Here is a 27,522-nt window from a genome sequence, read left to right on the forward strand (position 1 = left end):
CAAACACAGCAAACATTTTGCACGTGCTAAAACTGCAAGGCACATTGTCACTGTAATATATAAAGAAAATTAACCAGTTTTAATACAAATCCAAAGATGGGATCAAAAACCTGCACAGGAATTAAGAGGCGAGATGTAAATTGATCATTAGTCCAGTGAAACACTTTGGACAGGGATTGAGAGGTTAGATGTAAGTAGATCATTAGTCCAATTGCGCCTTGAAACACTTGTGTATAGGTGCATAATAAATAACAAATCAATTAATCAATGAGCACCCTGGTAGATCTTAACAAAGGCTTGATTTTGCGCGTTGAATGTTGGGTGAGTGAGTCTAAAGTTCGGAGATTTAGAGAATAGTGACTTACTTTTATATCTACCAACAAAGAGAGAATACCAGTGGATTGAGAAATGCTTGAGAGCAGTGAAACCCGCCTTCAGTGGATTGTTTTCTTCTGCAGGTTACTCATTAGATAGATATCCCTTCCAGCGGCAGCTGTTCGAAAAAACTTTCTACAAAGGGCATAGTGCATCTCGACTCGGCCATCGATCCATCTTAACTTAATGGGGTGCTCGTTGACTCTGGACGTGACGTTGGTCATCGTACACATGCTACGTCACTACATCCCTGTACCTCGGTTCCTTTATTTTGTGTGCTCGGCACGCTGCTCTAGAAATGGCTCTTGTGAGAGAAAATGTTCACTGTGTTTTTTCACTAGTTTGTATCGAAATTCAACCATGTTTGCGATATGTCCACTGACAAGATGTTGGGTTTTAAGAGGTCAAACGATTGCAACTCAAAAATGTCTGACTGACCTGCACCGGATTTGCATGTGCTTGCTTGACGTCGATCATGTCACTGAATATTGTGGGTCGTGTCAAAAGCTGACCCCAAAGTTATTTCAGGAGCGGGTGGCAAAACTGAAGATGGGGCGTCCACCGTTGAAGTCGCCGCCCCGATCAACTACCAGATCGTCTGAGCCGGAGACAGAGGACCACACCTCAGATGAAAAAGATGGGCACCAGTAGAAGGCTAAAAAGAGGTCACACTCCAGAAGCCACACTTCATCTTCTTATAAGAAGACATGTCGTCATCAACGCAGGTATGACTCAGATTCCCACTCCAGTTCGGGTACACCCTGGGCTGCGTGGGAAGCCTTTATGGAGCAGATGCTCCAGATGATGAAGGCGGCCACTGTAGGTACAGGGTCAATCCTTGATGCAGCAGAACAAGGAGGGCCCTGCAATGGCCGGTGCATCTGACATAAAGGAGACCGCGCCGAGTTTGGCACCCTCGAGCACCATACCGACCATCGGTAAGCCAACGATGCCACCAAAGCCGCAGTTGCGCCAACGCTCTCGATGCCATCGATATCAGTGCCGATACTTGAGAAGTTGTTTGCCCCGAGTCAGGGACATTGTTCTTTGAGACGATGCACACCATTTTCGGTGATAACGGTGATCAGGCTTTTGAGGCGCCACCAAGAGGGACAGGTGGCTGTGATTTCTTTTGCTGATCAAGCCAACCTCATCGCTGTAGCAGAGGGTCTGCAAGATGCCAGCTGCTTGGACACCTGGCCCGACCTTGAGACACAGCAGACCTACCCCTATGGCAATGGGGATGCCCAATACCGAGAACCGGTGGAGAGTGTGGTGGAAGTCCTAGGCTTGTGTGCCCCAGTGAAACCGCTCTTAGCCCACACGCTCACAGATATCCTCGATAGGGGCACTCCAACAGAGAGAGCAATGTCATTTAATGTGGCCATTGCAGACCCCATTGTCTCCTTGTGGGAACGACCCTGTTCCACTCTCCTCCACCCCCCAGTGATTCCGAGTTGACATAGAAATACAAGTTTGCAAGGGGAGATCCCTTCTATCTGTCGACCCATCCTACGATGGAGGGGCTAATGGTCCAGGCAGCCACGGTTGTTACGTGGCCATCCACCTCCAACTTACCGACCTATAGGGAGTCTAAAAGGTTTGATGCCATGGCTAAGAAGGCCTTCTCTTCAGGTAGCATGGCTCTCAAGGCCATGAATGCTTCCTGTGCCTTTGCCAAATACAAACACAGTGTATGGAGAACTATGCAGGAGACGACCGAACACATCCCAGCAGGGGAAATGCTGAAATGTTTTCTTTGCCTGATGGATGACGGCAAGGAGGTAGGCTGCCAAGCCCTCCAATCAGGACTGGACAGTGCAGATTGTGTGGTCATGGCTATGGGGCCAGCAACTATGATGCACAAGCAAGCTTACCTGCACAGTTCAAGGGTTTCCACTAATGTTGAAGCCAAGTTGTTGGACATTGCATTTGATGGCAAGCATTTGTTCGGCCCTAAAGCCAATGAGTCCTTAGAAATATTCACGGACTCTAAGTTGGCTGCAAAGTTGCTGGGCCTGTCTTTCCAACATCCACCTAAACCATCGTTTAGCTTCTCCTCCAGAGGTAGAGGATGCCAGCGGGTAGTCCCATTGCAGCATACACAAACCAGGCAAAGGACAGAGGTGTTTCCCACGCTCTCGAAGGGGCAAAGGGGCCTCTAGGGGCCCGCAAACACCAACAGCAGTGGCGGGACCCGCACCGCCCACAAAGCCGCATTGAATTCTTCCCCCTTGCTTTCCCCGATGGAGGGAGGTTTGGCGAGCACATGCCACAATTGCAGTAGATAACCTCGAACGCCTGGGCATTGCAGCTCTTCCAATGGGGGTACTGTTTAACTTCTTGCAAAGACCTCTAGACAGACCATCCTCTGCTCCCCACCAAACGGAACAGGAGCTCCAGGAAGAACTGCGAGCCCTGCTGTTGAAGGGTGCCGTGGAAGAGGTGCATCCCGAGCAGAGAGGGTCCGGCTGGTATTTCCGGTATTCCCTGGTACCCAAGAAAGTGGGAGGGCTGCATCCCATTTTGGATCTCTGGGCCTTGAACAAGTTCCTGCGGAAGGAAAAATTCAAAATGGTGATGCTGTTAGAGATTCTACAGTCACAGGACTGGTTGTTATTGTTAGATCTGCAGGATGCATCTTTCCACATGCCCATCCGCCAAAGATACCTGAAATTCCACATAGGGAACAGGTGCTACCAATTCAAGGTACTCCGCTTTGGGTTGACCTTTCTCTGCAGGTCTTCACCACGTGGATGGCCATAGTGGCGGATCACTGCAGGAGATCCAACGTTCATGTGTTCCCATACCTGGATGACTGGCTTATCTGGGGAATGTCGTTGGAGCAGATTTCGTCTCACCTTGATGACACCTGTTCGCTGCTGCGTAGGCTGTACTTCTCCATAAACCTTCAGAAGTCAGACACAACACCAACGCAGAGGCTCCAGTTCATCGGTGGTGGGGAAACCTTTCTGGCCTCTGTGGCCCTAGGTCAGGGTAGTGACAGATGCGTCCTTGAAAGGTTGGGGTGCTCACTGAGACAATCTGCAGGTGTGCACCCTTTGGTCTTTGGAGAGCCGGCAGTATATCAACAGACTGGAGTTGTGAGGAATCAGGTTGGCCCTGAAGGCTTTTGCGCCTTCCTTGAGGGGAAGCACGTCCTGATCATGACAGACAATATGGTGGCCATGCACTACCTGAACAAGTAGGGTGGTCTACGGTTCCCGTCCCCTTAGCAGGGAGGCGATGCAGCTGTGGTTCTGGCTGTTAGAGAACCGGATCTGTGTTTCGACAGTTCATCTGGCAGGGACGGAAAATGGCTGGTGATTGTACTGAGCAGGCAGAGCATGGTCTTGCACGAGTGGGAAGTGGGTCAGGAAGTTCTCGAGGAGATCTTCACTCAGTGGGGTACCCCGACGGTGGATCTGTTTGTGACAGAATCCAACACGAAGTGCACACATATTTTCTCAAGGGAATTCGTGGCGAGAGGTGCACTGGTGGTGCATTCCTATTGAAGTGGGACTTTGATGTCCGGTATGCTTCTGTCATGATGCATACCCCCGGGCATCCAGACCACGTCCATCAGCCCCGGGAGCAGGCATCATGTTGCCTTGAGAAAACCCAGCAACCCCTGCTAGGGGCTGTCTGGGTTCAGTCCTGGCACCTATGGCGTCAGGCTCATATGGGACATCAGACTGGGGCGCCATAGGTGCCAGGCTCATAGGTGCACACTTACCTGATGCAGACCATGCTGCAAGAAGATCCAAGCCCATGTGAGGCCTGGAAGGGACTACTTTACCGTAGGGACTATTTTGTTACTCGGGTGTGGTCGGGGAGGAATACCAACCTGGGACTACTTTGGAGGCTATTTAAACCACGCCCGAAGAGCAGCACACGCTTCGCGTTAATCTGCATCCAGCAGCGTAACGTTCACTGTGCCAGCAGCAGCATCCAGCCTTCTGCCACGCCCGCCTCGAACCTGGAGCACCTAGAAAGAAGGAAAGAAGCAAAGGTTAGAACAAGAGTATTATCTGATTTCTTACCTGATTCCGGATTCATCGCATCTTCAAACCAGAGGAAAGACTTTGTTTTAAACGCGTCGCATCGACAGCAGCAGCGCCGCGCCATACTCACCGTTCCACGCAGCACCTCTTCGATCCGGCGCTGTCTCCATCTTTACATCGCCGAATCCCGGCACCTAAGGGGGACAAGAAACGACAAGGTGACCAGAGAGAACAGACGGAGACAATCTCTTTAGCCGCCATATGCTTACCTGATTTTACCGCCGGAGGTATTATTCATCAGCACGCCACATCTTCTTATGCCGCACCTGTAAGAAAAGGAGAAAGCAGCAAGTTTAACCCTTGGCATTATTTACCAGACAGTGTTGGGTAACACAGACTTTTACCGGAGCGCTTTCAGCCGTCAATCTTCTTATTGGGTCAAAGCTGCAAGATAAAAAGAGGAATTGGACAGGAGTGAATTCCAGACATTTTGAACTCTTACGAACTGTATACTTACGGCTCTTCGCCAGGACCTTTTGGAGTCAGGATTCGTCTACAACTCTTCCAATATCTTCAGGCCAGTGAAGTAACTGGTCATCAACGCGCCCCTGCGTTCTTCGCAGGATGGAGGGCTCATCCTTCAAGAATTTAAGGTGAGATTGCTGAGAGGGCACTTCAGAGGTGATTAGTGGGGAGGAGAGTGGGGGTGCTATCACTTGAATCTAAAAGTGGCGAAATCCATCTCTCCACTTGTAGAATATTTCTACGGGTCAAGCAGACAAGATTAGGAGGGCAGATCCAGTCAGTCATCGCTGCACTACGCATCACGTGGGTGGAGGCAGCAGCAGTCCGGGTCCGACCGATGCCCCTGTGGGAGCCAGGTGAGCGTAACAGCTTCCCCCAGATCCCTGTCATCCCATGGGTTCTCAGGAGGTTGAGGAGGTTCTAAGCGACAATGATGCTGATTGCCCCGATTTGGGTGAGGAAAACATGTTACTCTGAGCTCCTGGAGTTGGCCGTCTGCCCACCGTTCCGGCTGCCTGGATGGCCGGACCTCCTATTTAAGTCAGAAGGAAGGTTGCTGCCCCTGAACCCAGAGTACCTCAATCTACAACCGTGTCTCCTGAGAGGATGAGGTAAAATGACTGGGACCTCTCAGAAGAGATACTTGAGGTGCTACTGGCTGCATGGAGACCATCTACAAGATCGTTGTACATGTGCAGGTGGAGAAGGTTTGAGGCATAGTGTGTGGAACGCAAGATCAGTCCTATCTCTTGCCCCACCAATTCATTGATGGAGTTCCTTCTGTCACTGGCCTCTTCACCCCTACAGTTTACAACAGTCAAAGGCATTGTCTGTTTTCAAGAGGTCTCCGGACCAAGGGTCTTTCTTTACAATCCTAGTGAGGGCCCAAGTCCTGAAAGGCCTTGTAAATAGGCTTCCGCCTGTTCATTTTGTGGTTCCGGATTGGGACCTTAACCTAGCCCTTACTTTTTTGATGGCGGCACCTTTTCAGCACATGTACTCTTGTCCCATCAGGTTGCTCACATTGAAGACTACCTTTTTAGTAGTGATTACATCAGCCAGAAGGGTTAGTGAGCTGCAGGTGTTGCCCTGCAAGCCACCTTTTCTTCGGTTTTTGAAGGCAAAGTTGTCACTTAATAGAATACAGGAGGCACGGCCAGCTGTTTGAAGCTTTTTTTCACTTTCTATGAAGGGTTTGGCTGTGTCAAAACAGACAATCTCCAGTTGGATAACTCTCTGTATCTCTGAGTGTTAACAGAAGGCATGGATGGAGCTACCAACGGGCATCAGAGCACACTCCACTAGTGGCTGCTTTTACTGGCACTACAAAAGGGCGTACCGGTAAGACATATCGGCCGGGCAGCAACGTGGTCGTCACTGCAAACCTTTACCAATTGTTACTGCCTGGACGTGTCTAGTGTCCCTTGGCGCTGACGCCCGTTTTGGAATGGCGGTTCTGCAGTATTTCCTGGTATAGGGGCTTTCATCCCACCTCTGCTATGCACTGCTTTGGGAGTCTGTCTGATGATGAATCTGCGGGAGAAAACAATTCATTAAAAGAGAAATTATTGGTTTCAATGAAAAGTTGCATCCCATCCATAAGTATCAAAGGGGTGGATGCACCGTGTCTCTCTTTTCTTCTTAAAACGCAATTGAGAATTAACTTTGCAAATTGTTTTTATTTGTATTTTTTTGTTATAAGGTTTTGAAAAAAAAAATGTTGTTATATATTAATTAAAATGTGTTCTTTCATGGGCTTCTGGTCTTTGGGGTATACACATGGGATATAAATAGCCGTGTGTTACAACGTGTAGAGTTGTCCATCTACAACCTGTGTAGTAGGAAACAGGGTAGATAGTGGTGCGATTGTTCGCTTTTGTTATATATGCACTTCCTCATCCACCACAGCCCTGTAACAAAAAAGAGGACAATCTTTTGCTCACATCTATTTGAACCTGAATTTGTAAGATGAAATTCTCAATATGGAATTGCTTAGTATGCATGAGTGCAATGAGAGTGGCTTGATCTTTGATTACTTCTACATTCACTTCATGCAGCTTGGTAAACGGTATTAGCGTTTGGGATGTTGTTGCTATTAGTACATTTTGGAGGTCGAGCATCATTGTTGGAATTCGAGCCACATCCTGGTTCTCCAATTTTTCACATTGGCATCTATTTTCATAGAGATGTTTCTGCACCCGGGGTGGTCTAACAGGAGAACTGCCGGGGTCACTAGCTTCGTAGCATTTGTCCTGGCTATGTTCCAGGTTTGCGTGTTGTGGGAAGAGACATTTTTCTTCTTTCAATTTATTGAGTGGTGTTGAAGTAAAACGTAGGTCGTTTTTTGAAGCAGAAGCATGAAGTTCTTCCACTTCCTTTGTTTTTTCGTGCATACTGATTAGAGTGTTAATGTTTGTCAAGTATAGAGACAATCGCGCTATACGAGTAGGCACATTGTGTAGCTCGCTCTCCGGTTGGGGGGACTTTTTTCCTTTGTTTGCTTGTAATTGTAGCCAAAGTTTCTTTGCCCTGAAAGCTTTTTATTTTACTTGTAGTCTGCTCGTTTATCAGGCCACTGTTATCAATGCAGTTTGCTGATAAAAAATGACTACCTACTACCTTGTCTTTGTGCGAGGGAGGTGCATCGTACAAGCTTGTTGCTCGCGACTGGATATTGTCCTGGCTGATAAACTTGGCAGAGGGTGTATCTTGTTGGTGTAGACTCAGAGCTATGTCATCATTTAGGAATATTGTAGCCCTATCCCTTTCTTCATTCCCTGGTTAGTAGGTGATTGCATCGGAGGTTGCATAGACGCGTCTTTCTCCAAAGATGCAACCGCGGTCGGTCGCCTGCTGCTCATGATTTTCACCTTCTCTGACCCCACCCTCCACCTCCATCGAGAGGGCCTTCAGTGTCTCTTGCTCCAGGGACACAGAAGGCAGTGCAGAAAGCGGTCCACCATAGGATTCCCTAGGACCGGCTTGCGGCAAGGTAAGTGATGTTTCAGACAAGAGGGGTATTTGCATATGGGTATTCCTAGGTAGCTGCGTGGCCCGAGATGAGTTCTCTTTAGTTACAGAAATGTTTGGAGCCTTGTGGCCTGTGGCAAGTGGTGTGGGGGAGCATAGATCAAGTTGGATGCCAGGGTGAGTGTGTTGGACTGGTGGTGCAGGCTGAGTGACTTGGCTTACCTTGTTGTGCGTATGAGTCGTATTCAACCAAGGTACTGACATCCTCTGCAATGGTTTCGCCATCGATTGTTCAAGGGTCAGCTGAAGAGCTGTATTTCCGTACAGGCGGCGTCAGGCTCAGGCTTGGTACTGCTTATCCTCCCAGGCGGGTACGGGGGCCCACTGCACTCGCCATTTTTCTTCCTCTGTGACAAAAGATTGTTGTTGGTGGGTGCAGAGCTCCCGCAATCCACACATTCCGAGTTTCAGATATTCCAAGTCAAACCTGGCCGCAGAGACCTAGACACCAGTCGCCGGGGAGCCAAAGAGTCCCAAGACCCTAAGACTCAGCATCCGGACTCTGCGGCCGCTCCGCGGGAAAAGGAGTTTTTAAACAGGCCGCAGCAATCTCCACAGAAAGAGGACTGGACACCAGCTCCTGAAAGTAGAACTCAGCCATAAGACGCAGCGTTCGGACTTTGCTGGCATTTTTTATAATTGGAGCCCATATACACGGTCATTTACTGGACACCTCATCCTTGCTTCAGCTCCCCACATAAATTCATTGAATAGTTTCTGTATTTTTTAAAATACATATATGTTATAAAATATATTATTTAAAAAAAAGAAATCGTAACTTTAAGGGAACAACATAAAACATATTATCAATACATATAAATAAATATATTGAAATCAAATTATTATTAAATGTGTTGTAATACATCTCAATTGTATTTTACATGTATTGAACAGAATACAATTTGATTTTCATTTTTTTAACTTTGCAAGTTTTATTTGCAAATGTTTTTATTTGTTTTTATAATAAATTATACTTACAATTTTTATGTTGATGCTTGTGTTCTTTTTTATCGTCTTGTCATCTTCTCTTAAATTTGATGTTTCACCCATACAAAAGACATGTTATGATAGTAAACTATGAGTATGTTAATGACAATGTAACAATAGGAACATTAATACATTTGTGTAAAATATGTAGTATGTAAAATATTAAAATCAATAAGTGACATATTACTAGGTTATGTTTGAATTTCTACGCATAGCAGATTAAGCCTACAGTTGTACAAACTGTACATTGTTTAATTTGGGTATGATTTTATATTTATCCATTGATGATGGTATACTGTGTAACATACACATGTGTTAAAGTTGTTAGTACAAATTTAACAAGAGGTGAAAGGAAAGTACACATAAAAGTGTAATATTTTGTATGTGCGCTGATGTAATAAGTACTGCATAACATACACCGTGTTTTACCTGTTACTAGACATTTTGAACACATTTTACAAGTTTAAACGAAAGCAGACATACAAGTTTGACATTATTTATGAACACTGATGATTTTATATCTATGGTTTTGCCTATACACCTGTTAAAGGTGTAAAGTGTATCATATGTATGCAGTGCTAGCAACATTACATTGAGCGTATATGTGTAATTAATTAAAATATATTATTTTCAATAATATTTTATAAAGATTAATATGTGCATGATGTGAAGCATATATTTTGCGAGCTATACGTTGTGTAATATGCTATGTGGCCGATTCATGGAATTGATGTGCGCTGAAAATATTGGCGCAAGCGTGCGAAAACGTGCGATTCGCAGTGAAAGAGCCCAAATCGCAGTGCAAGTGTGATGATTGTTGGCAAACCAGCGCACATCTATTCATGGAAGTCCGTGCGTGAGTAAAATCTGGGATGTGCACTGAAAAAGTGCGCGGCGCACGCCGGCGCACAGGTCATCTAACGGCGTGCGCTAAGGCCACAGCGAAAGCGCACATACCAAAAGTAGGCGGAGCACGGGGCGTGACACGTGGAATGGGGAACAACTCGTGAAAATGTGGGCGTCACGGGGGGGGAAGTACAGGAGGCAAGTGCGCGGAACGCCCACATGCTCGCCTACAACACGTATTCATGGAATCGAATAGGGCAAAAACAGCGCACGGGCAAAGACGCGCACAGGCCTAAACACGTCCGCCACACGAAGGCAGGCGGTTGCGTCCCTGCGCATGAAAAAAATGTGCGCCAAAATGTGCGCCCACAAAAAGCAGGTATATACAACTATGTAGAATGTCCCATACTCTGGGCCTCTAGGACAAATGACGTGCATAGGGGTACGCGACAAACGCGGACACCCGCTGTGTGAAAAATAGCATGTGCGTGTATTTCGGAGGTGCGCGGGAAGTTTCACACGCGATAGGCCTGGGTACGTGTATTTCAGGGGTGCGCGTGAAGTTTCACACGCGATTGTCCTGGGTATGTGTATTTCAGGGTTGCGCGTGAATTTCCACACACGATTGGCCTGGGTATGTGTATTTCAGGGGTGCGCGTGAAGTTTCACACGCGATTGGCCTGGGTACGTGTATTTCAGGGGTGCGCGTGAAGTTACACACGCGATTGGCCTGGGTATGTGTATTTCAGGGGTGCGCGTGAAGTTACACACGCGATTGGCCTGGGTACGTGTATTTCAGGGGTGCGCGTGAAGTTTCACACGCGATTGGCCTGGGTACGCGTATTTCAGCGGTGCGCGTGAAGTTTCACACGCAATTGGGCCTGGGGGAGAGGGGTACCACTCACCGTCTGCCTTGCGTGTAGAAGAACGCGTAACCAACACCCACCCGCTGTGAAGTAATAGCGTGTGAACCCTAACGCCTGGAAAACACACGCACCGCACCCCACGAAAAGCACGTACAGGCCCGTGCGCGATACATCACAGATGTGCTTACGCGCTGAGGGCCTTTGGTCCAATGAAATCGCGTATGCGTGCTGACGCGCCTACGCGCTAAGGGACTTTCCTCGAATTACACGCTGACATGCAAGAATTTCACGTGCCAAATCACTCCGTATCAAGCTGGCCACGCGAAAACGCACGGAAGACCACGCTCCTGCCCAAAAGGCCGAATTACTGCCCCCCAGAGCCCCGACCAGCCTCCCACGAGCCATATGCTGCTGCCTACCTGCTGCCATCGTGCCCAGCCATTTTGTGCCTGCACATCTGCCATCTGCAGGGGTCCAGTTGCTGTGTCCACCACTGCTGGAACAGAAGACTCCCGACTGGTATACCATATCTCCACAGCTCAGCCCCAGGACCCAGTTGCCCACCCACACCTGCCTCGGGGGTCGCCATGTCGGGGCAAACACCATCTGAGACCACTGGTGACCCCCAGCCAGAGGGGCAGAGGGCCACCAGCTTCAGTCAGAAGCAAGTTGGTGTCCTGGTGGAGCTTGTCCTGGGGCATTATGATGCCCTCTTTGGATCATCAAGCGCCAACAAGGAAGGACGGGACAGGATCTCGGACGACTTTGTGGTTGCCATCAATGCAGAGGGGGTGGCAACCCGCAACATCAAGCAAGTCAAGAAGCGCTGGGAGGACTTGAGGTCCAGGACCCTCAACAAAGCCCGGCGCCTCGTGGAGGGGGGCCTGGGCCGCATGAGTACCATCCGGCTGAGGGTCCTGGAACGCGTACACCCAGCGCTCCACGCCCAGATTCTTGAGAGGCAGACCCGTCTGGAGTTGAGCGGTAAGTGGCCAAGCATTACTGTGTGAGACAGGGCATGTTGCAGTGTGCTGGTTGTCTGATACTTGCCTGTATGTGTGACATAGGCCATGTACGTATGTGTGTGTGCAGGGACATCATGGTTATGCATGTGAGACCAGTAATGTGTGAACCACATGGTTGGTGCATGTGCTTAAATGCAACATGGGGAGCTCTATGCGGAATGGAAATATGAGAGCATGCCAGTCTCTGTTCCTGGACATGGGTGGGGGTGAGGGATGGGTGCTGATGCTATGTACATGTATGGTGTCCATGTCTGTGTGTCTACCTGCGTGTCTGTGACTTGTGAATGCCATGGATGCATGACACATGTCTGTGACAATGTTCAGATTCACTGATGCAGCCTAGTCATCCTTGTATCCACTGTGTCTGGGGTGTACAAGGCCAGATGGATGAAACTACGGTGAAGTGTGTGCATGTGATAGGCATGACCCATGATGCATGTGAGTTTCAAACAAACAATGTATGTTTCAAGAGTCCCTTGGACATGTATGTGCCATGCCTGTTACTGAATGTGTTTTCCCTGCACTGACCCTAGTGTTGTGGAGGGACATGATGGAAGTGATGTTTGACAGTGCCACTCATCTGTTATTGCTTCCTGTCTAGGGGACCATTGTACAGTACCCTGATGCTTGTGTTCTATGTCTCCCTCTACACAGCGGCAAGTGAAGAAGAGGGCGGAGATGGCCCTGTTGAGCAAAGCGGCGGGGATGCCCCCACGGCTGCAGCGAAAGGGGTGGGTGAGCCCCCACAGAGGCTTGCAACAGCGGAAGACGGTGTGGAGCCATCCAGGTTGGTGGTTTCCACGGAGGAGGAGGAGGCCGCTACTGAGCTGCACATGGGGCCTGGTGGGGGTGGTACCACTGGTGCAAGTGGTGCAGTCCAGGGGCTGGAGGCAGCACAGGTCGCCGTGGAGGGGCCTGTGCATGTCAATGTCCCTGACACTGTGACTGCACCACCATGCACCAGCAGGGATGCCCCACCCCAGGTCCGTCCGCTGGTAGGGGGGGGATGTCCATGTCATCTGACACTCCTCTACCTGCGGACGAGGAGACCCCTGGCCGTATGGAGAAGGTCCTGATTGGTGTTGCGTTGCGCACGCGTGACATTCGTGATGACATGCGTGCTTTCCGGGGGGAGCACGCACGTCATAACAAAGAGCAGCGTGCCAACGTGGCCCAGTTGGGAGCGACCATGGTCGGGGGTTTCGTACATGTGTCGGCCACTCTGGCGACCCTCTCCTCCTCTGTGGAGGCTATGAGCCAGTCGTTCTCCATGCCGTCTTCCGGCCAGATGCCACCAGGGCCCCCTGTTGACCTGCCCCGACCAACGCAGCCAGCTCGGTGGGGCTCCCATCCCTGCCACAGTCGGGAGTCGGAGGTCCAGCAGGGATGGGCACACCAGCAACTGGACCCCAGCAGATGGAGGATGTGCCGGCATCATCGGGCAGGGCACGTGCACAACGGTGTCGGTGGATTCCATCAGCCTGGATGCCGTCTCTGCTGGTAGAGGCAGTTGCATCAGAGGCAGCGGCAGGCTCGACGTGGGAGGCATCATGGCTCGGGGCCATCTACATCAGAGGGGCAGGCATCGGCCGGAGGGCAGGAGAACCCTGGAATGGGGGTGTCTTCCGTGTGGCAGCGGTTGGGCCAGCAAATAGGTGCGGAGCGGCGGCGGACTGAGGAGGAATGGCTTACAATGGTCAGGGCGGAGAACTCCATGCACAGGGCACTGAGGCGGGCTGAGTACCTCGAGGGTATTCGCAGGGAGTTGGAGCTGGACACCGCATTATCCCTGCGAGACCTCGGGGCCAGTGAACATGCCCGCCTCCAAGCCATTGAACAGGAGTTCGATGATGCCCTGGCCCATGACATCAACCAGTGAGCCGTTGGACTTGCCCGTCGCCATTGTATATAGTTCCTTAGTGTTAAGTTTCCTTTCTTTTTTTCTTCCCTTTGGGGCGCATGGACTATGCCCCACATTTTTGTATATAGTTGTTTATTCTGTAGGCTTTTTTGTAGGTTTCCTTTGGACAGTTGGGCTCATGGACCCATGATTTCATCCTTGTAAATAGTTGGAGTGTGCATTTGTCAGCTTTTTCTTTTTTGATTTTTCCATGGAGCAATGGATTTTACTTTTTCATTTCGGTTTGGATTTGCTTTGTTGGAAGGTGCCCCTGACTGCTGGGGGGTGGGGGTGCTGGGGGACATGAGTGGGGGCCTGCTGGGAGGTGCCCCTGACTGCTGGGGTGTGGGGGTGCTGGGAGACATGAGTTGGTGATCAAATTGCAACGTGACATGTGGCTTGGCTGAGGGGCATGCCCATGGTGGATGGGCTGCCTGCGGGACATGACCAGGGGTGCAGGGTAGTCCTCTGTGGTGTGGGCTGCCTGCAGGGGCTTTGGAGGGGGTAGAGGGGACACCTGGGAGGACCCACACTGCCAATTCACGTGTAAAACTTCTCACGCACCCCTGAAATACATGTACCAAGGCCAATCGCGTGTGAAACTACCCGCACACCCCTGAAATACACGTACACAGGCCAATCGCGTGTGAAACTTCCTGCGCACCCCTGAAATACACGTACCCAGGCCAATCGCGTGTGAAACTACCCGCGAGCCCCTGAAATACACGTACCCCGCTCCCCCAGGCCCAATCGCGTGTGAAACTTCCCACGCACCCCTGAAATACACGTACCCAGGCCAATCGCGTGTGAAACTTCCCGCGCACCCCTGGAATACATATACCCAGGCCAATCGCGTGTGAAACTTGCCGCCCTCCCCTGAAATACATGTACCCCGCTCCCCCAGGCCAATCGCGTGTAAAAATTCACGCGAACAACAGTTATACACATACCCCACTCGCACAGGCCCTTTCGCGTGTGGAAGTTACCGCGAAACCCGTAATACACGTTCCCCGCTTGGCGTTTGCTGTTTGGCAGTCCGGTAAACTGGTCCAGGGTTGGCGCAGCCCTTTGCGCTGGATTGGGGATTTTGATGGCTTTTCCTTGCGCGAGGGCATTCTTGGGGGCGTAACTGGCGCTGCTGCAGGGTCGCTGCGCCACTCTACGCGCCATGGCTGCTTTTGGAGGCTAAAATCCATGAATATGCTGTGCACGGAAATCGATTTTAGCTCATGCAGACATTCGCACGGGAACACTGTGCGCCAGCCGCGTGCAACACTTTTGTGCGAATTTCTATGAAATACCCTGTATATCTGCAGTCCAATGGACCCAATGGGGAATGGGGATTTACCGTCAACGGCCAAACCGTGATTCGGCGATAATACCACCGGACCGGTGGGTGCTAACGCTATTACATTTGGCCGATATTACAGCCAGGATACCGCCCAACTAGTGATGAGGCCCAGTGTATGGTGGAATGTGTATGCAGTGGGCGTGAGTGTGAATATTGTTGCTGGAATGATGCATTTCCTTGCTTTATTGTATGTTGGAATGTGTATGGATTGGGGGTGTATGGCTTGGGGGTGAATGCATATGCTGTGTGTGGTCATGATAATGCTAGCTGCATATTGTTGCTGGATTATGTATTTCCTTGCTTCACTGTATGCTGGAATGTGTACAACGCATGGGGGGTGAATGCATTTCTTGGTGTGGTTATAGCTGCTGTGTGTATGGGTGCCATGGTTGCTGAGCGCATGGTTTGGCATGTAATTTTTAACCTATATCGTATTTTTTCACTGGAAATCTAGGTTGTCAGTGCGCATGCTTCATATACATAGATACATTTTCAATCCAAAACAGCTCAAAATTGGCCACAGCAATTTTCAAGACAACATTTCAGTGCACGAATTGAAGCTAATATGTAGGCACCTGCAAAATGAGGGAAAGCCAAAGTGGACAATTTTGAAATATTAGTGCTGAAAGCTCCATGTTAAAAGCTGTTCACAATGCGATCAAAGAGCTTTTCTTAAACAATGAAGAGTTCATGTAGAAATTTTTTACATGAACAGACGGCCGCTTCCAAATATTACTTCGGAATATTTTTAGAATGTTTTCATTCAAACGTTCAGAAGTTAAATTCCTTTCCTGAAATGCCCTAGGGACTTCATCTTAACCTTAACTATGGCTTGCCCTAGACATAACATGTGTGTATGTATATAGGTAAGAACCTGGGTGTCACACACACGCACACACACCCTGCATCAGACTTCAAGGGTGCTGTGGCGGTTCACAAGGAGGACATGGACTCTTGTAAGAGATTTCTAGTGTGTTTTCATTAAATAAAAGGATAATGCCTATCTTCCCCTACTTTGTATAGGGTGTTCCCTACCTAACAAACTAGCTAAGGTGCTTGTCCATCATCAGTGAATGTCTTAAAAGAATCTGTCCACCGCCCAAACTAACCCTAACTGACCTTACCACTATCATAACAACTAAAGACAGAAGAATGATTCCCTTCTCCTGGGTTTTTGCTCCTTGCAATCTTTTATTCACAAATATAGCTGATTTTTAAATAGTCTCTCGTGACTTCTTTGATCATTTCATACAGTTCTCTAAATGTATTTGTAGTTATTGTTTTATATAGCGCCTTAATCCAAGGCGCTTTACAATGAACAAAAATACATTAAACATGGAAAAGTAGAAGCAATAACGGTAAACATGAAAATCGGCATGTAGACCAATTTGCACATGAGAAAGAAGAGATGAGGAGGGGGTGGGGAAGGAAGGAAGAGGGAGATATAGTAGTGAGTAAAGTGAGTAGTAGGAAGAAAGGAGATTTTAGGAGAGAAGGGGAAAGATAAAGAAATCAAAGAGAAGGGTACTAGGAAGGAGGGAAGGGTGAGAGGGGAAAAGGTGACAGGGAGGGGAATGAAGAAGTGCTTACTTTCACATTCCAATCTACCTGAAACATTATAAGTATCTTAGGTGTATAGGGAAAATGTAGTTCTCCTTCCTGCCCATCTGCCTCTCCCCGGCACTGAAGATGTTTACCAATAATTTGTGGTGGTGGAGCTCTTCTGAGAGGAGACTGCATATGTCTTTCCGTACTCTGACGCTTCATGTGGGACCAAACCCTGGACCTGGTGTGAGAACATCTTTTCAAAGCATGCCAACTGCTCAACAACTTGAGTTTCTCCCTCAACCCGAAGAAGCCTCATCCTCTTTCACCTCTGGAACTGTAGTTCATTGGGGCAGTGCTAGACAAGCAGTAGAGCAAGGATGTCCCACCTCTAGAGTTTATAAACCATATTTATGAAGTGGTCATTCTCTTCACAGTCCTGGGTACCTGTGCTTTCTCAAGCTTTTAGGCCTCATGCACCTTCCTGGTCCCAGTGTCAAGGCTCAACATGAGCTCTTTTCAGAGTCCACACAGAAGCCAAAAGTCCCCAATTGAAGGGGATGGAGCACCTTCTACTCTTCTCCACCAGGGTGGCCCTGTATCTCCTTTGGCTATCTCGTCCATCAAATCTCTTGATGGGAGAGCCTTTTCAATGGCTATAGCTGCAAACAACTATGGGTTTGGATGACTCTCTTCAGGGTTGGAGACTTGTCAGTGTCAAGGCTTTGGTGCCCAGTAAGAAGGTTTGGCCCAGAACAATCCCTTGGGACATAGGGCAATTTGACTGGTTCTTGTGGCTTTTCTTCCATCTATCAAAGGCAAGTTAATTATGTACTTAGCAAACAATACAGTGGAAATGTATTTCCTGAAAAGGATGGTTTGTGGGGACACCCTGCAACTCTGGAGATAGGCCATGCAAAATGAGGTTTGGGTCCTGGAGAACACTGTTTCTTTCGCTTCTGGCTATCTGATGAGAAAGGAGAATGTTTTAGTGGACACTCTGGGCAGGCATAGGGTAGTCTCTCACAGTGGGTCATCTGTCAGGAGATGATGGATGGGCTTTTCATGATTTGGGGACTGCCTAAATAGATGGCATGTACTTCCAGTCACAGCAAGAGGTGAAGTCTCTTTTGCTCCAAGGTCTTTCCTCTTTGGGTGGTTCTCAGACATGCACTGATTGTTGATTGGGCCTTAAAACTTCTGTGCACATTTCCACAGTGGTACCGACATGACTGAGCACTTTGGTTACCAGCATCATCCTGATCTCCACAGACTACGCCCAGAGAATGTGGGACATGGACCTCCTAGATTGGTCCTTTTGCAGGTCTTGGAAGCTCCATACAATGTAATGCAACCAACTCTCGGGTACAGAGACAATTATTTCATCTGGATATCAGCTGCTCAAGTCTCCATACATAGAGGTTGAAAGGTTGAGAGACAACACAGGAATTCTACAGTAAAGCTCAGGAGATCATGTTGTCTGGCAGGGGACCAAACACTAAATCAACCTATGTTTGCAGTATAGAATATTGGTCTGCTGGCTTTCTCCAAAGCCTCATTTTTAGAGGTCCTGCTTTTTTCACTAATTAGAATTTTCAGATTGGTATGCATAAAGACTACTTGGCTGCCATTTCAGTTTTCAAGAGGATACCTAAACAAGATTTATATTATTTATTGCCTACAATTATGCAATTCCTGAGTAGCATAACTGTTTACTGAATTGTTTTATTGGCCCAGCTTGAGATATAAATCTTCTGAATTTCGTGATGGTCACCAGATCTGAGCCACTACATTCTTGGTGATTCTGCCAGTTGCTGTTATATCAGTTAGTAGAGGGAGCGAGCAGAACACTTTATCGGTACATCCCCCTTTTTGGACATTCTCTAAGAGGAAGTTTACTTTAAAGGTGAGAGTTTAATTTCTTCCAAAGATTTTATCAGTTCTACTTCAGCAAAACAAAAGAGCGATGCCATAGGTTAAGATTAATTCTGAACCTTACAGCCATCACTACTTTTGTTTTGCCTCAGTTATACTTCATACAGGAAATATACTTCTTTATTTTTTCCTGCTCTTCATCCATCTAACTTGGAGGAGCATTTTTGCTGGGCAGTTAACGAGAAGTTTTGAAGCTTCTTTGTGGCTATAACCAAAGGTGTTTCTACACGTATATCAGCTCTGTCAGCTTTGCTTGTCCCGGCAAGAACACGGAAGTGATGAAACAAATCTTGTCCTGATGGATAGTCCTTTGCTTTTTGGAATGCTACGATTTGGTGAGTGAATAGGAGTCTACCTGGATTTGATCTTATTCACACGAGTTATGTCTGCTTCTTCATCTTTGCACAGGGTCATGCCCATTTTTCAGGTTTGCCAAGTCATGCAATGACTTGTTGTACAAGCTTGAAAAGCACTAGTGCCTAGATTCCATAGCTGGATTTGGCCAGGTAGTCCTTCAGAGATTCATATTAGAAATGCTGTTTCCTCAATCCCCTCACATCTGCCTTCTGTATTTATTACATTCAGGGTCTTTTTTGAGGGTTCTATGTTCATTCTTCGGCAGTGTTTTATTCAATGTTTTTTTGCTTAATTTATTTTAGAAAATAAATCTCATCGAAAATAGTATTTTTATTTTTGGAGGGTTCCCCCCAACTCCCCTTCTCTTATTAAGCTTACACTATTGCCAACCACCCCTACTCCTTATATACCCTTATTCACACCCCCCTATATTTTTTGATGTGTTTTTCCAAGAAAAAACAATTTGGCAAAATCCCCATAGAAAAAAACACTGTCGATGAATGAACGCTGTACCCTTTTGAGAGATGCAAATTAACAGGGGGGGTCCTGGGAGTCCCTCTGCCAGACATTAGTCCTGGTTACGAGAGACTTACCCAGAGTCTTTAGCTCACTATCTTTCACAGAGAAGAAATATCCCAAACATATCAGTCTTTGTCCTGCCCTGGGGCAGTCCAGCACCGAAATGCTGTGGGTAAATAGAGTGGGTGCAGAGGCGCATTGCACCCCTTGTCTTTGAATATACTTTTCAAGAGATGAGAAATCTGCTAAAGTAATTATCCGTTAGAATGAACGTTACCAAAGGTAACAAACTTGTAGCGTTTACATATGGCAAACACAAGGGAAGTAATGGTTTTTTGTAACTTCATTGTTTGAATATGTTTGAGTGAAGTCCTAGGGTTTTTTCTGCTTTGTCGAAGAGGCCTACAAGTGGACAAAAAACAAAATAGTCTGCATTTTTGTGAATTTCCATTCGATTATCACACATGAATAGTTGAAGTTCACTTATCTGCCTGGAAAGCACAGAAACAATGGCACTGAAAGTGTTAATCAAGTTTAAGTAATAAAAATCAGAACATCTAAAAAGAAACAAAGTGTATCGCTTATATTGGCCCTGCATGGTTTTCTGGTGGACACATTTAGGGGGACTGATGAACTTCCTAACGTTTTACTCTTGACGAACTAATGTAATGTCAATTGTAGGCAGAACTGGAAACAATGCCACAAATACCCATACATATAGTGTATGCATTAATTCCCTTATTGTATGACATTGCTAATATTTTGTAATTGTTTATGAATGTATCTATCTGTACTTTCTGTTATTTTGTTTTCTAATTTACATATGTTCAATTGTGAAAGGTTTAATTTTCAAATCAAAAATACAATTTCAAAAAAAGAAACAAATCCTGGTAAAATTACATGTAATACACACAGACACACTGCTATGTTTAAAACTGATTTTCTGTGAAAGAATGTTTAAATAGTGCAATTTTCCTCATGAGATTTTTATTTTTCCATACATTTATGGTTTCTCTTTGTTATATTTCTTAATTTATATCTCTTTCATCCGATAGATACAAGCTAACCATAAACAGAACGAATTGACCATTAAGTCTTGGGAGGATTTCTTAGCCAGAACATCGAACTACGAGGTTTTAAAGGTGAGCTAATTTTCCCCAAATATATTTATATAATGTGCAATATGTATTTCTTCATTATTTGTTAAAAATGACTACCATATACATCTTTGTTGATGGCCGTGTATGTTGGACTTGACATATTCTAGCCAAATGCTGCTTTGCTCTTTTGCACAAGTCAAAATGTTTACAGCAAATAAGATTATAAGCACTTTGCACTTTATGTACTCTCAACCATGGTGGTCTATGTCAGATTCCGCATATCTGAGCTTTTTTGCAACTTTGCATTATTTCACATGACATTCGGTCGCTTGATAGATATGCTTGGATTCTATAATGGGTTAATGCAGCGTTTAGAATTGTGTCCACTAGGTAGCAGGTGGAGGAGATTCATAATACACAAATCCACCTAGCATGTTCGAAGCAGCATCCTGTGACAGAAACAATGATAGCCTCTGGGTTGACAGACAAAGAACTGTTATTTATTTACAATGACATGCTATGATGTTTGTATTCACATATGCTTATGTTAATATTCTTGTTAGAGCATCATCAGTTGCTGCCTTTATGCAGGATATGCTTTGCTGCTACGTTGTGAACAAGATATACTCTAAGTTAAGAGGGCACTGTGACAAGTCTACACTTATTTCTCCACCAGATTGCCTTTACCGTATTGTATGTGTTAACTTTATGCACCGGTTAAGCAGTTGGAACCATGCTAGCTATCAGAAACTAAAATATGTCTGCCACTCTTGTTCAGATAAACACTTTGTTTTCAATTGAGACACTCTATCATAGGGTGTAACCAGAGAGACAGCTGTGTTCATTTAAAGTCTCCTTTTTATGTCTAATTTTCCAACGTGATAAGCGGTGTGTGCACTGCGAAACGCGTTGTTTTTCTGTTACATTCTTTGTTATGTGACATATTTATAATTAAAGGATTTTGCCTGTCAGGAATCCTTCTAGTGTCCCTGCCTCTTTGCTGGAAGCCAACTCTGTGTTTCTGTGCTGCTTTTAGGGGTGCATTCCGACCTTTTTTTTGTACGTGTACCAACATTTTTTTTTCTGCAAATATATATACATATACTTCATTGTTTCGCAGTGCATCACCCTTGCTCAATTCTCATGCTGGACTTCCTTTGCATCTTGATATATATACATATACTTCATTGTTTTGCAGTGTGTTACCCTTTCTCAATTCTCATGCTGGACTTCCTCTGCATCTTGTACTCATGGTGGCCCTGAATCATGTTGTTCCCATCTTCATCTTGTGTCCTAGCTTGCAACATTATGAGTTACTACTGACTTCTGCAATTGTATTCGCTCTCCCCTCTTGCTTCTCCACTCTTTTTGACTGCTTACTCTCTGTTACCTCCTCCTCCCCTTCCTTTCTTCTATGCACATACTCTATCAGAATTGTCCCTGGACCTAGTATGAGAGCAACCTTGTCTGTCTCCTCCCCCTCCCCCTTCCCTTACTAGTCCCCCCCAGGCCCCCTCCAGCACTATCTGAAATGTCATCAGGCCTCGTACGATGGTCGCTTGTTTTGTTCCTCCCCTCCCATTCTGCACCCCTCTCCCTCACCTCTTGTTTTTCTCTGGCTCTACCAGAAATGTCGTCAGGCCTAGTACGGTAGTCGCCTGTCTGTTTCCATTTCCTTCCCACTATCCCCCTCCCTTCCTTATCTATGTTTTAGCTCTTGCACTATCTGAAATGTCATCAGGCTTAGTACGATAGTTAATTTCACATCCTTACTGTTCATGGCCTGTAAGAATGTCATTGTTTTTTCCCTTGTTTGCTCCCTTGCCTTGAAGCGCTTTGAAACACATTGTGTATAGGCGCTATATAAATAAACTATCATATCATATATATAAATATATAATAGTGCAGCAGTAAAGGTGAGTGTCATGGTCCCTTGGAAATCCGAAAATTCTATTGCTAATAACATTTGACTTGCATGTCGGATGTGGATAACATTTTCCAAACAAAACGTTTTTCCCTGGCACCCCAGACTGGAAATTATGGGAACGTTTTGTTGTCGATGTCATCATTGTGGTCATACGCTGCATAACAGGGGGCGAGTAATGTGACTTTGCCTGAATTGTCTGCCAAATTTCAAGGGTTTTGTTGCATTACATTTTCCCATTAACGTCTATCGAACTAAGGTACTTTTACTGAATATATATATGTACATGTGTGTGTAACAGATTCATTGATTATATGCGGATTCCCTTGCATTGCATTTGTTGAAGTTCATATTGAAAAATAATGACATCTTCAATCATTAGATTTTGACATCTCACCAGCTGAACCCATTAAAAAGACACCCTATTTCTGATCTGAAATAGTAGTTGTTAGCTATTTGTTTAATTTTCATGGTTTGAAGGTTTGTAAATGTGTAGATCCTTTCTCTGTGGAGGTTACATTCTTGGCTTCAATAGGTGAACTGAATTCCTGTTACTTGCTGAACACCATGATGGGTTATTATTTGTCATTTTGTTAATCACGCTGCAGATGTTAGTCTTATTTGCAAAGGTTAGTTATACTCATTGAATTCTCAGACAACAGGACTCTATGAATGCTAGGTATTTTATTTATAATCAGATCCTGAGAATAGGTTGAAAAGCAGATGTGGTAAAATAGAAGAGGACGGTGATACTTGTAGAATGGTAGTCTTACTTTTAAGTGCCTCTCAATCTCGTATGGAACTCAATGCTCTTGGGGTATCATCCATGTTACGATTGTCTTTATATTGATCTTGCTATTAACAATGGTGATTTTGATTTTTGAGGGACACATGCTGGAATACATTTGTCATCAGCGCCTCTCAGAAATGTATGTAATTGTGTTGGAGTCTTAGGTTCCAGGGCAAGTTTTTCCATATTAAAAGTATAATAGAACCGGATGCCTTTCAATTGAAATATTCCTTCATGGTTATTGATGTTCAAAGTCTTCATTTATTTGCAGATCTTAAAATAATTTTGGAGGGAGCATAAGGTTGTGTTTGCTCCCTTACCTATGGAGGTCTGGTTGACCAGTAGGTTATGTGGAATATGCAGAGATATTTCTACTGGAAAGCACATTCTGTGAAAAAGGCTTTTTTGGCTGTCTGAAATGGTGAGAATGAAGTTTAAAGCACATGCCCTCTCTTACATTAAGTGGTTCTGTACACCAACTGCAGACAACCTATACTACTAACCCCAACCACCCTCTACTGGCTACCAGTTATTTAGAGAGTGCAATTCAGATTGGCATTCTCCATCTACAAGGCTGTCTATATACTCAATCGAAATATGAGTTTCAAATTCTCCCATTATACTCTCCTCAGACATTTTCCACCTCTTGTCACCAAATTAATCCACATTCCTAAAATCTTGGCACTAAAAAGGAGGCACAACCTTTTCCTTTATCAGTTCCTTGCCTTGAAAGTACATAGCAGTTGCCCTTTGACTAAAAGCTACATGCCGTATGTGGCATGTTGCAAGAGTGAAACCGTATAAACATGTCAAGAATAGAATTCTTCAATATACTCTGGAATATTCCTGAGTTATGCGGTAGAATAGAAAATTAGAGAATTTACGGCATATGGAAGGACTCTTTTTCCTTGCAACCACTAAATGGTGGAACGGGCGATGGAGTTTAAACACAAGGCCTTTTCCTAAGGCTAGCTGACATTTTGTGTCAGTCTCAAAATATTTGGTCAATTAACTTTTTATGTCTCTTACCATCATTCACAAATCTTCTTCTCTAATGTCTCATTCTTTTTAATTTAGTAAGTCAGGGATACTAAAATTCACAAGAGATGCTCCCTTTTATCATTATTATTGTTTACATTTCTTCCGTAATGCTGTTTCATCATGGATGTAATGTTTTAGTGTTGGTATGTTTGGTGGTGCCATAGTACCACCTTATGGCCTAAACATTGCTACAGATAAGGGAGTGAAGGTTTGCGCTTTGAGAAGTAGAATATTAGGTTGGCATTCAATGGCTGCATCACAGATTGTTTATTTTTGTGACCTGACGCTAACCAACCATGCTTTATTTCTCTCAGTATGTCTCAGCACAGGCACGAGTAAACAGAGGAAAAATGCAGAGCTCTGTAATACATCTAGGCTAATTAACAGTGTTAGTGGTTCTTGCTCTTCCCTGTCCTGGTCCATCTTCCTCTTCCTTGTCCTAGTCTTGCTTTCCCTTCCCCGTCTCTTTTCCTTGTTTTTCTTACTCATCCTGATCCCTCTTTCTTGTCCCCATTCCCTGACTTTGTCTCTTGTCCTAGTCCCTCTTCCTCCTCGAAATAATCTTCTGCTTACTCTTCCTGATCCTCTTCCCAGTCCCTCTTTCTCTCATCTGCAACCCTCTTCCTAGTCACTTGGCCTCTACCTAGTGCCTATCCCTCATCCTTCTGTCTTTGGCAACCCTTTTCTTTTTCCTCTTTCTAGCAATCCTTTTCCTTGTCTAGCTTCCTCCCTCATCTTCTACATCTTAGTCACTCTTCATTGTCCCTCATCCTTGTTTTATTCCATTCTCTTCCACGTCCTCTCCCTCATCCTACTCCCTTTTTCTCATACCAGCCTCCTTCCCAGACCTTGTCACAGTCCCTCGTCCTCGTTCTAGTTCCTCTCTCTCTTCCTATTCCCTCTTCTTCATACTTGTCCTAGTCCATCTTCCCCTTTCTCATCCTGCTTCCTCTTACTCATCCTAAACCCTCTTGCCTCATTTCTTCCCAGTTCCTCTACATTGTTCTGGATACCTTTCCTCATCCTAGCCCCACTACCTCTTACTCGCCTACCCCCTCTTCCTCACCCCTCTTCCTCATCAGTGTCCCTCTTCCACTTCTTCATCCTAGTCAATGTTCCTCATACCAGTCCCTCGTCCCTTTGCTTCTTCCTTGTCCCTCTGTCTCGTCCTTGCCTTTGTTCCTATTCCTGGTCCTAATTCCTCCTCCTCAGCCTAGTCCCCTTTCCTCATCCACCTTCCTCATTCTTCTTACCTCTTCCTAGTTCTAGTCCATCGTCCTCATGATAACCCCTCTTTATCTTCCTCATCATGGCTCCTCTTCCTCGTACTAGTCTCTCTTCCTCATCCATTTTCTTCATCCTGCCCTTTTGCCTTATCCCTCAACCTAGTACCTCTTCCTTGTCTCTTTTCCTTGACCTATTCTCTCTTTGTCCTAGCCACTCTTCCTCATTCAACTCCTTCTTCCTCATCCTGATCCATCATAGCCCTTCTTCCTTGTAATACTCCGTATTGCTCATGCTAGTCATTCTCCATCTTTCTAGTCCCTCTTCCTCATTTTTTTTTTCTTTAAAAGCTTTATTTTTCCGGTGAACTCCGTTAGTCAACATAGTCAAACAATTACCACAGTCTCAGTTGATAGTATAGCTTTCAGGTTCACAATATTTCTTCTTTCCCCCATATCCCTCTACCTCCCCCCTCCCCTATCCAACTCCCCAACAATAGCAACTTTGGTGGTTGGCCTGTATACATATAGTTGCTTATTTGCATTCATGGGTTAGGCCAGTTCCATCAAATGTCTTTGTGAGGGTTCCCCCTCTTACGTCCAGGCCAGCCAACATTTACTCACAGCACAGAAAAGTCATGGAGCAGAGCATGTTTATGATAGAATTGGTCCCTTTCTGATACAAACTCATGAAATCGGAGCCATGTGTTTACAAAACTTTGGTATTTACTCATTGCCAATTCTTTTACTTTTTCCATGGCCATAATTCCCCACATCCTGACCCACCACATTGCAAGTATCGGGCCTTCTTCCGATTTCCAATTATGTGTCACGGCAATCCTCGCTACGGTGAGCATATGGGTGATTAGTGTGGCTCTTGGGCTGCTTGCATCATACATACCCTCTGCCACCACCCCTAATAAAATTACCTTTGGGCACATAGGTATTTGTATCCCAAATATCTCTCGAATATGGCTAAAGATTTCTTGCCAATATGTCTTTGCCCATGGGCTCGTCTCCTATTGTGTCCCATGTCTCCCAATTGACCACACACCTCTTCCTCATTCTGAACGCCTTGAGATCATACCAATGGCACATAATGCGCTATATAAATGCAAAATAATGTAACATAACATTCTAATCCCCCTTCCTCATCATAGCCCCTCTCTCTTACTAGTCCTATCCCCTCTTCCTCATAATCATCATAGCCCCTCTTCCTCGTATTTGTCCTAGCTGCTCTTCCTTTTCCTTCTCCCTCTTCCTCATCATACTCCCTCTTAAACATCCTCATCCTAGGTAGTCTTCCTCACCCTTCAACTTTTATCTTGCCCCACCTCCTTGTCCTAATTCCTATTCTGTGTCTCTCTTCCCTTGTCCCTCTTCCCACTTCTTTGTTCTAGTGGCAACTAATCGTAGCTCCTCTCTTTATCTTTAACATACTAGTTCTTCTTCCTACTCCCTCTTCCTCTTAAAATGCATAGGCCTTCTTCCTCGATCTAGTCCCTTTGCCTCATCCCATTTACTTTTTCACATCCCAGTCCCTCTTCCCCTTATTTGTCCTAGCCCCCCTTGCTCATCCTACTCCCTCTTCATCCTAAATCATCTTCCTCTTGCAAGCCGCTCTTTCTCTTGCCAGCACTCTCTCATCCCAATGCCTTCTCCTCATCCTCGTATCACTTCATTGTCCCTTTTCTTCACCCTCACCCTGTCTAATGTTACTCATCTCTAATCCCTCTTCCAAGTTCAGCTTCCTCATCATAGTCCTCCTTTCTTATCCTCAGACCTGTTTCTTTCTTGTCTAAGGCTCTCTTCCTTGTCCTAGCCCCTAACCCCTTCCTCTTTTCTAGTCCCTACTCCTATTGCTAGTCCCTATTATCGTTCTAGCCCCTCTTCCTCTTGCAACATCCTCGTTACAGTTCATCATCCTATCTATATCCCTATTCTTGTTTCTCGTCCCTATTCCTAGGTCCTCTATCTGTTCCTAGTTTATAATTTTCCTAGCCATTCTTCCTCATGCCAGTGCCTCTTCCTAGACACTCTTCCTTGCCATAGTCATTCTTCGATCCTAGACTCTCTTCCTTTAGAAGTTTTTCTCTCTCATAATCTTCATTATTTATTGTTTATTTATTAATTTATTATGCGATGCAGGCATCAGGGCACACAGAAAGAAACACACACA

General features: G+C 45.8%; 1 protein-coding gene across 1 annotated transcript in view; it reads left to right on the forward strand.

The window, feature by feature from the left end:
* Positions 1-27,522, forward strand: part of CFAP69 (cilia and flagella associated protein 69) — a 1,486,345-nt gene that overhangs the window by 1,342,981 nt on the left and 115,842 nt on the right. The window contains exon 21 of the mRNA XM_069648365.1: positions 20,321-20,407. Within this exon, the coding sequence (XP_069504466.1) occupies positions 20,321-20,407 (87 nt within the window). The remainder of the gene's footprint in view (positions 1-20,320; positions 20,408-27,522) is intronic.

Source organism: Ambystoma mexicanum, chromosome 2q, assembly GCF_040938575.1.
Source record: "Ambystoma mexicanum isolate Mex_15411 chromosome 2q, UKY_AmexF1_1, whole genome shotgun sequence".
Classification (NCBI taxonomy): domain Eukaryota; kingdom Metazoa; phylum Chordata; class Amphibia; order Caudata; family Ambystomatidae; genus Ambystoma; species Ambystoma mexicanum.